Source organism: Labeo rohita, unplaced genomic scaffold (genome assembly GCF_022985175.1).
Source record: "Labeo rohita strain BAU-BD-2019 unplaced genomic scaffold, IGBB_LRoh.1.0 scaffold_1898, whole genome shotgun sequence".
NCBI classification, from domain to species: domain Eukaryota; kingdom Metazoa; phylum Chordata; class Actinopteri; order Cypriniformes; family Cyprinidae; genus Labeo; species Labeo rohita.
This window is the reverse complement of record NW_026128108.1, coordinates 6-10,835: the sequence shown is the minus strand read 5'-3', so window position 1 is coordinate 10,835 and position 10,830 is coordinate 6. Positions and strand designations below refer to the sequence as shown.

The 10,830-nt window shown below is 35.8% G+C and overlaps 1 protein-coding gene across 1 annotated transcript; it reads left to right on the top strand.

The window, feature by feature from the left end:
• Positions 1 to 1,044: 1,044 nt before the first annotated feature.
• Positions 1,045 to 8,286, top strand: LOC127159072 (NACHT, LRR and PYD domains-containing protein 3-like; the record flags this gene model as incomplete). Its single annotated transcript, XM_051102009.1, has 7 exons — positions 1,045 to 1,178; positions 1,568 to 1,720; positions 4,015 to 5,877; positions 6,283 to 6,453; positions 6,631 to 6,804; positions 7,612 to 7,782; positions 8,125 to 8,286. Coding segments are annotated over exons 2-7 (2,591 nt in total), but the record flags the coding sequence as incomplete, so codon positions are not given.
• Positions 8,287 to 10,830: the final 2,544 nt, after the last annotated feature.

Here is a 10,830-nt window from a genome sequence, read left to right as displayed (position 1 = left end):
TCTTTAACAAGTTAATGACCTGCATGTGCTGCTTGTGACAGGCTCTGTACTATAGGTAAATGCTAAATGCTAACAGTATGAAAAAGTAACATGATAACAATATGTGGCTTAATATTACAAATAATAGAAATTATTACTAATAATTTATTCATGATAATTCTGTGCCACCAGTAAAAGTACCATGATATTACCATTACTATACCATGGTACACTTTTCCACAGGTATGCTACTGTACTGAATTAAATACATTCAGTGGAAACATAGGGCCCTGTTTTAACAATCTTATTTAATAATCTTTTACGTTGTAATCCTTTCATTTTTAGTATTTGGCATGTTTGTGTGCTGCTGGGCATCCCTGTGTGTGTAATAAACAGGGTGTATGCTCGTACCAGAATGTAACACCATGGTCCTGCGAGACACAGCATTTCGCTCCACACATGTAGCAGAATGACAGTAAAGCTCGACTTGACTTGTTTTGCACCCGCCTACCCATATTACTAACACGCCCTTTAAATAAATAAAATACTGCGCCATTAACTTTAGACCAAGTTTTAGTTTTTTCCATGGCGCAATAGTTTTCATATGCCTCAAAATGTCAACGCACCAAAAATGCACCACACCTCATTTTCAGACCAGCATGCCCATGGGTGAACAGATGGGTGCAAGTGCATTTGCTATTTAAACAATGTGACTCTGGATGTGAAAATGATACCTGCATCAGGCTGAAACTAGCAAAAAACACTTGCTTCACGCCTGCCGTCACATTACTCCAGGTGTATGATAGGGCCCTTATTGTGTGGGTGTGCGTGCACTTCTGCACTTGGACAGAACATTGTGATCACATTAATTGTGATCCAGATAATTTATATAATGAACTAATTTAATAATTTTTTAATAGCCATCATATAATGAGACCACAAACCTGGATTAGCATTGTTGATTAGCAAACAATCTGCATTGTTTCCTCTGTTACAGATGAACAAGTTGAACCAGTTTGTCAAAAGAGAACTAATTCAACTAATGTGTGAAGGAAAGAACGTTAACAACATCAGGAGAGGAAAGCTGTATGTGAATGAAGTAGAATTTGAGAACACATCAATTTAATGCTGCTATCTACAGACAGAATGGATTTTTGAACTGAATGATTTATTTGATGATCTTCATTGTTGAAACAGAGGTAGGTTTGGAGAACACATTTATGGATTAATTCTCATGCACTGTCCAATCAATATGACTGCATGTGTAAATGTTTATATTTCTATCCTACTGTAATTAGCGAGCATTTACAAAAACTTTACTTTCTACTGTGACGACTTCTTACTCTTGGCAGCCTTTAAGTTTCAGACTGACTATTGTTTCCGTAACTGTTGAACTAGGAGTTGAACAGTGTCTGACAGGTGGTTTTTCATCCAAAGCTTTGTGGTTCAAAGTATGAATCTGTTTATCAGGCTGAAAGTGTAGTTTGTTTTGCTATATATTTTGTAGCATAATAATTCATACAGGAGTTTTTTGGGGGAGCTTCTTATTTGTCTATGCAGTTGTATATTTTATTGTCTATTTCTACAGCACTGCCTGTAAAATATATTAGAAGAGAGAGGAGGAGTATGTTCACACACATGAAGCAGCACCTTCAGAACCCAGCTGTGTGTCTGTGAAGAGTGACACATCCATGAATTATCAAATTCAATTCTGTGATGGAGCAGTGACCACTGTATCTGAGTGAGTATAAAACCATGTGTTGTGTGATGTAAAGATAAAAAATATAAATATCTCGTCTTCTTACTTGTTTCTTTGTGTGTAACACATGAACAGTAAGGAATCGAATGGGGATTTGTGCTCAAAAATCTAAATTCATTATTTTTATTAATCACATGGGAGAAAAAATACACTGTGTAAAGTTGTTTAATTTATTCACCCACTATTTATGCAATTAATGTCAGCATCATCTTAACTTAAAGTTTTTTTTAAATTGATTGTAAACCGTGAATTCTGTCTTTGTGTGACTTATGTGAAAAGGAAGAAAACTGGTTTACCTGTGCATATCTGAAAAATGATCTACATTGTTTTCTGCTACGCTTTGTCTTGAAAAGATAAGAAACAGACTGAGAAAACTAGCTGATCTGGTTATGGAAAAACTGAAACTATTTCAGCAGCAGACTTCTGAAAGGAAGAACTGATTTACAAGCATCACAGTCATAAGATCTAAGATAGTAAGATCTGTTTTGGTTGACTGTATGCAATGTTGGTCCTAAATGTTGCGTCTTAAACCAACAGTAGACTATGGAAACCTGTTTGTTTTAGATTTAAAATACCATACAATAAATCTAATTGTGACTTCATACTTTATACCAGTGTAACCAAAATAACAGAATCCCAACAAAAAAGATGAATATGTGCTGCTTAAGTCAACAATAATGAGACACTTGAGGTCATAAGTCACAACTGTGAGAGATAAAGACTTAATTATGAGAAATAAAGTCAGAAGGTTTAAAATATTTGTGTGATCCTGTGCTATGATTTTGCTATTTTATGGTTTCTGTCCCTCCCCTCTATTTTGAGGAAACAGAAACCAGATCAGCCAGTTTAAAACAAATGAAAGTGTTTCAGCAGTCTAAATGCATTGCATTTTTGAAGAATGTGAATGACATAAGGAGAGAAAAAATGATTTTAAAAAACTCTTTTTTCTGGCTTTTGCTCTCACACTGAAACAGATATTAAACTATCATGTAAAGTTTTATTAAATTTATTTCATATTTCAGAACTGTGTTCATTTTTTTTGGATGAGCACAGCAGGAAGGCAGAATGTCTAATATCCATTCAATTTATATCTGTTTTGGAAAAAAAAGGATAGTAAAAAACAACTTGTCTATTTAGCAATTTAGTGCACTCAGTAAAACTGCAGCAATATTGAAATGTCTTTATGGGGGAGTGTTCTTATTACACGGCTATAATAACAAGGGATAATGTACATCCAGCTGAATGTACATTATCCCTTACATAACAGAGATGTCCTGAGTGTTCTTGTGTCTCATTGTTCTGGTGCACAGAGCTCTGTGGCACCTACCAGAGTGGAGAAGTTTAAAAAGAGAGAATGGCTTATGTGTGGGGTGAGTGATGATTTTGCTTACCTGTTTGGTGCTTGTCCTGGAGTGAGGACAGGGGAGCTCCGGTGCTTCTCTCAGCTGTCCTTACCAGTGCCATCATATTCATTCATACTGAACAAATTTCCAATTTCATACACACACAATATTTTTTTTTATTTAGTAATAAAATTCCATTATTTTGTATGTGCAAAATAAAGTCAATATAAGTGGTTCATGCAGGAGTTTTTGCTTGTGGGTGAACGGGGTAAGCCGTCTAAAGTATAAATAAATAAATAAATAAATAAATAGACTGGTTTAAATTCATTTGTAAGAACGTGGAAGACTGATTACATAAAGGACTTTAGAGGTTCTGAAATAATAACAGTAAAGGCATTAATAATTATGATATTGCTTTAGTTTATGATTTAGAATCAGTTCAAACATAATATAACTGGGCTTGAAGAAATGGTCATAATTAATTAAGTGAAAACTGAAGTTTTATTAGATTTTTTCCCCCTGTGCATTACAAATAGTGTTACTTGTGTACAAATCAGCTCTGCTGTTTCCATGAAAATGTGGTGTATTACCGGCAATTGAGTGATTACAACAACAAAAAGTAATAATAAAAATTACACCAGACTATCATGTCTCACAGTCAATATCAGAGCTGTCACTTTCATGTAGATGGAGTTGGGAACAAAGAGCTGAATAATCATTTTAGATTGTAGAAATTCTAAAATGTCACTTCTAATTAGACATCAGATTATGGTGTGCGATCTCAACCTCAGGTCATCTGAAGTGCAACAACGCTCTAAGCGCTGCCCCCTAGGCTGTCAGCTCTAGCAATGCTCGCATATTTGAATTATTTTATTTATTTATTTATTTTAATGCTGCTTCACAGTTTTTCTGTTCATCTCACTGTTTCTGCAGAGTGAAGAGAGATGATGTGATCAGATCAGTGATGTCCTGTCTGACCTGTGCTGACTCTGACTATCAGACCCTTAGGCAGAGGGTCAAAGTCCAACACAAAACTAGCTTGATGAACAATTATGAGAGCTTATCTGAGGGATCCAAACTAGAAGAGAATCAAACCCTCCTGAACAGGATCTACACACAGCTCTACATCATAGAGAGAGAAACTGAAGGAGTGAATAAACAACATGAGGTTTTACAGATGGAGAAAAGACCCAAAGCACAAGACATTCCAATCTACTGCAATGACATCTTTAAACCCTTGCATCAACCAGGATATGAGGAGAAAGACCAAATCAAGACTGTTTTTACTAAAGGCATCGCTGGAATTGGAAAAACCGTCTCTGTGCAGAAGTTAATTATGGACTGGACTGAGGGAAAAGCCAATCAGGATGTAGATTTCATGTTTGTGCTTCCATTTCGAGAGCTGAACTTGATTAAAGATCAACAGTACAGTCTTCACAGACTTCTGCTGGACTTTCATCCTGAACTTCAAGATCTGGACTCAAAGATTTATGAAGAGTGTAAAGTTGTGTTTATCTTTGATGGTCTGGATGAAAGCAGAATTACACTGATGTTTTCAGATGATAAGCGAGTTAGTGATGTGAATGAGTCTTCATCAGTGGGTGTGTTGATGTCAAACCTCATCAGAGGGGAGTTGCTTCCCTCTGCTCTCATCTGGATCACCTCCAGACCAGCAGCAGCCAATCAGATCCCCTCAAAATACATCAACCGTGTGACAGAAATTCAGGGATTCAATGAGCCTCAGAAGGAGGAATATTTTAGGAAGAAAATCAGTGATGAGCATCAAGCCAGCAGAATCATCTCACACATTAGAAGATCAAGGAGCCTCAACATCATGTGTCACATACCCGTCTTCTGCTGGATCTCAGCCACTGTGCTTCAAAACCTCCTGAAACAAGATTATGATGCAGAAATCCCTCAAACTCTGACTGAAATGTACATCCACTTCCTGCTGACTCAGATCAACATGAGGAATCAGAAGTATGATGAGAGAGATCCAGAGAAGCCCCTAAAATACAACAGAGATGTGATTGTTAAACTTGCTGAACTGGCTTTCAAACAGCTGATGAAGGGCAATGTGATGTTCTATGAGGAGGACCTGATTGAGAGTGGCATAGACATCACTGATGCCTCAGTGTATTCTGGGATTTGCACTGAGATCTTTAAGCAGGAATCTGTGATTCATCAGAGGAAAGTCTACTGCTTCATACATTTGAGCTTTCAGGAGTTTCTATCTGCTTTCTTTGTGATTTACTCCCATGTAGACAAGAAAAATAAATCACTAAAGTTGTTTTTGAAAGAAGGCTATCAGCAGTACCGTCGGGAATACAATTTGTATGAGCTACTAAAATCAACAGTTAATAAATCCTTACAGAGTGAAAATGGACACCTGGATCTTTTCCTACGGTTCCTGCTGGGCATCTTACTGGAGTCCAATCAGAGACTCTTACAGGATCTACTGACACACACAGTGAACAGCTCAGAGACCAAAAGAATCACACAATACATTAAAGACAAAATCAAGGTTGATGAACGTCTCTCTGCTGACAGATGCATCAATCTGTTCCTCTGTCTGCTGGAAATGAAGGATCAGACTCTGTACAGAGAGATTCAGGAGTTTGTGAAATCAGAGAATCACTCAGTGAATAACCTCTCTCCATCTCACTGCTCAACAATCGCCTACATGATTCAGATATCCGAAGAGGTGCTGGATGAATTTGATCTGAAGAAATACAACACATCAGATGAGGGTAGAAGGAGACTGATACCAGCTGTGGTGAACTGCAGAAAAGCTCTGTGAGTATTAATTGATATGATTTGAAGGAGGATTGTAATTCCTCCATCAAATCATGACACTTTTCTTTGACATGGCAATAATTTAAAAGGAAATTAGAAGCAGTTTGAAGACATACACATTTATAAACATCTGTAAATTTGTCAATTTAACCTTTTTACTACTTTTTAAATGTTCAAAGATTTAGATTTTTTATGACCAGTTCTCACTTCTGTAAAGGGATCCTAAAATAAAAATAATAAAGACACTCTTAACTTTACTAACAGATATATGTGACCCTACAGACAGGAACAGCACAAAGTTTGGACTTTTCCACTGTGACTGGCCAGTCTGATTAGTCTGAATAGTGTTACTGCATAAATTTGTGCTTTGGATCTCCTTTTTATTGTATTCATTCTGTGTTATAGACTTGCTGAGTGTAATCTCAGTGCTCAGTTCTATAAAAACTTGTCTTCATCTTTACAATCATCAAACTCACTGAGAGAGCTGGACTTGAGTCACAATGACCTGCAGGATTCAAGAGCGAAGTTTCTGTCTGATGGACTGAAGAGTTCACACTGTCAACTCAACATACTAAGGTTTGGGATATTTTCTAAATTATAATTCAATCCAGAGACAATAAATAGACCTAACAGACCTATCAATGTATTTCAAAATACGAGCCAGCCACTCAAATAATAAACAGCAGGAAAAAAAATCAGGAATTGCATGTTTTGGAAAGATACATGAGAATATTTGTACTTTTTCCCATTTAGATTGTTATGCTGTAATCTCACTGGTCAGTTCTGTAAAAGTTTGTCGTCATTTCTACAATCATCAAACTCTTCACTGAGAGAGCTGGACCTGAATCACAATAACATACAGGATTCAGGTGTGGAGTTTCTGTCTGATGGACTGAAGAGTTCACACTGTCAGCTCAGCATACTGAGGTAAGAAAAACTTGGTTATGAGATTAAAGGGACCATATGGTGCTTTACATATATGTTTACATATATATATGTATGTATGTACATAAGACTGCAAATTTACAAAGCTGTCTCCTAAAATTTGCAATTTTTAATTCAAAATTGTGTGAATCGTGTATATCTGGACAGTTTTTTCAATTATTTTGGGGAGTGGGTATTTTTACAGTACCAGTAGTACCAACTCAATTCTGTATCAGCTCAAAGTCAAATGCTTTCAAGTGCTCCTGAATGACAAATGCAAGTGTAAAAATTCACTAAATTGTTACACAATGCATTGTTATGATTTACAGTGATAACTGTATCAGTGGATGGAACAAAACATCTGACAAGCCCATGTCAAAATGGAGCTGTCCATTAAGTGATGCAGAGTAACAAAACTACAGCAGCAACAAGCAGAATTCCCTTACTTAACAGACATTTATGAATAATTTTATAAGCAGATTATGTGAAAATGTATGAACCATATAAATTAGCCACCAATTCAACAAAACATAGTTATGAAATGTCATGAGATTGTGTTGACCAAACAGGATTGACAATAATAAAATAATTTATTTGAAAAATAAATAATAATAATAATAATAATAATAATGAGCACAAGCTTTTGATGGCTATTCTGGTCCGTTCTGCCTTGGAAAATGTGGAGAATAAAGTCTTCAGAAAATTCCCTGTCAACTGACTAAAACCTAATATGGTCGAATTCTACCAAGTGACAATATTTTAACCCACCATCTTCATCTTTATTGAACAGTTTTTCATGTTGTGTTTTAGACTTGCTTACTGTAATCTCACTGATCAGTGCTGTCCAAGTTTGTCTTCATCTCTACAATCATCAAACTCCTCACTGAGAGAGCTGGACCTGAGTAACAATGACCTGCAGGATTCAGGAGTGAAGCTTTTGTCTGGACTGAAGAGTTCACGCTGTCAACTCAACATACTAAGGTAAGAAAAAGAGATAAAAATTCACTTGGTTATGAAATTAAAGAGGCCCTTTGCTCGTCCACACAGATCTCCTGTGTGTTTGTAATATATCAGCAGACCACAGTGTGTTAGATGCCTTTGGTTTGTATTTGCTTTAGCCTGTTGTTACTGAGACCGATTCTGCTCCATCAACACTATGATGTTAAGTAAAACCATAAACCCAGAGTTACTCCAACTGAACTGAACCTGTTGGAAAAAGGTGACACGTTGATCACTGACTCATTTGATTTAAAACAGAGTTGCAGGAATCTGAGTCTGTCCCAGATGATGTGATTTTAAGTGTTTGTGTGTGTGTGTTTATAGATTATCTGGCTGTATGGTGACAGAGGAAGGCTGTTGTTTTCTGGCTTCAGCTCTGAGTTCAAACCCCTCACACCTGAGAGAGCTGGATCTGAGCTACAATCACCCAGGACAATCATTAGTCGAGCTGCTCTCTGATCCAAACTACAGACTGGACAAACTCAAGTATGTTCAACACTAACAATCATCCGGTATAAAGTAACTGAAAACTGTACATATGTACATAGATCTCTGCATGCAAGACGTATATACACATACATACTTTACAGAAACAGATTAGCTAACAGATTAGTTACATTCAAGAAGTATTTTTCAGTGGATTAATTAGAATTTTACTGTCATTTGATTGGTTTTATATTTAGTCCTTTCAGTTGGAATGTGATGTCATGTGCATTGTGAGGAGTGTTTCAGCATACTTTTAAAACACTTATGATGAGTGTTAAATTCCTGCTAGTAGGTAGAGGGTGCTGTTTTGAGTGAAAGTTGGAAGTAATGTACATGAGAAAGTTCTCCTTGGAAATTTCTTTTAGTGGCATCTAGGGTTGGGTTCATGAATGATACTTTTTTCTATACCAATTTTATGAAATTAATTTTAACAAGATTACATTATCTCAAAATATTATTTTCAGCTTATTGACGTTTACAGATTCAAAGACTCCCGAGCCACTGCACAAAGGAACAAAATATATCCAACACAATAAATCAGTGAAAATAATTTTAATAATGCTCAAAAAAAAAGTTTTCAGTTTACACATCTGTTAGCCTACATTTACACTAGTGCATGTTCGTTTTAAAATGCATAGCTCAGACAAAATCATAATTTCTATTAATTTTCCACTAATTTACTGACAAGCACTAGCACCTTCCAGCGCTGTTTGCCAGTATGTATAACGTTATATACCTTCTCTTTTCTGCAATCACTGTTCTTACTCAGAGGACATAACATATTTCAACAACATTACATGGCCAAACGGCAAACTGTTATTACAAACACTCGCTGGTGGTTTAAATTGAGTTTCGAGTAAAAGCGTAATATAAATCTTATTTATTGTCTTATGTAGCATCATGCTACAGTGTGCATAAAAGATCACGTAACGCACACTTTCGGTCGTGTACAGTGGTGTCGTTTCACAAAAACATACCCTATGGCAGTGGGGGAAAGAAAGAGAAAACGTTTTTTTTCTCCAATAATTAAACACTGCGTCGTCAGAGTTGGTTGACGGAGATCTGCGTTTTGTCTATCATTAGAATGGCTATCAAGTGCATTGTATTATATACTTTAATCAACTTACAGGTTATAACTTTTATTGTAGCTGTATGGGTGCTTAGTTTTTCTTGTCATTTCATACACTTTGCCACAATCTCATAATATAAACGATGAAGTGCTATGATATTTGAAACTTACAAAAGTATATTGGCAACAAAGATGGCAAATGCTAAGATTCTACTTCACTCTTCAAACACCCAAAAAAAACATCAGTCTTTACATACATAGTGTTTGAGTAAAGAAAGTGCTGTTCTTATTCAAACATCAGCTATTTATTTACCCTTGCATTGCGAACAAGCGGAGAGCTGTCTCCAGGCTGTGCGCTGCGCGGTGCTTCATTCTGAATAAGCGCGAGGTGAAGTTACAAGGTTTCACTGACAGTTTGAAGATTCAAAGGCATTATGGGGTTTGGTGTCAAGCTCTTTTTAATGCTTTTCATTGGTTAAATATTTGTAAAACTCTCAAACAGACATAAGGACCAATAGAACTGATTTAAAGTAATAATAACGAAATGTAATAGAGATACGAATTTTGGATAATTTTCTATGGCACACCTGACTGGGCTAGGGTATGGAACTAGGTAGTATGGACAGAGATCTGTTCTGAAATGCCAGTATGGATGAGGATTGTTTTAATTTTTTAAACAAAAGCGCGCCAGTGTAAACGTAGCCTTACATCTAAGGGGGTTATGATGCTTTCACGCTACAGTCAGCCTCACGTGTGAGCCACATCTCTGAGTGTAACCAGTGCAAACTAGCAGGTGTGTTTGAGTTCTCTGTCTTTGTATGGCAGGCTGTTTTAGCTTAAAATATTCTAAGCGTTACTTATCGTAATTGCATTTTTATTAGTACCAATTAAATTAGAGAACTCTGTATTTACATTTTTACTAGTAACAATTCTAATTAAAGAGCTCTACAAATGAATTTTTACTAGTCATATGTCTCCATTGACTTCCATTCACTTTTAATTACAGAGCTCTACAACTGAATTTTTATTAGTAAAAATTCCAATTAGAGAGCTCTCTAATTCAATTCTTACTAGTAACAATTATAATTAGAGAGCTCTCTAATTCAATTCTTACTAGTAACAATTCCAATTAAAGAGCTCTACAAATGAATTTTTACTAGTCATATGTCTCCATTGACTTCCATTCATTTTTAATTACAGAGCTCTACAACTGAATTTTTACTAGTAACAGTTCCAATTAGAGAGCTCTTTAATTACATTTTTACTAGTAACAATTCCGAATAGAGAGCTCTCTAATTTAATTCTTAGTAGTAAAAATGCAATTACAGAGCTCTATAATTCAATTTTTACTAGTAAAAAATACATTAAAGATATGTTTAATGGCAGAGCTCTGTAATTAAATTAAAGAGCTCTCTAAAACAGTTCTTACTAGTAACAATTGAATTAAAGAGCTCTCTAATTCAGTTGTCACTAGT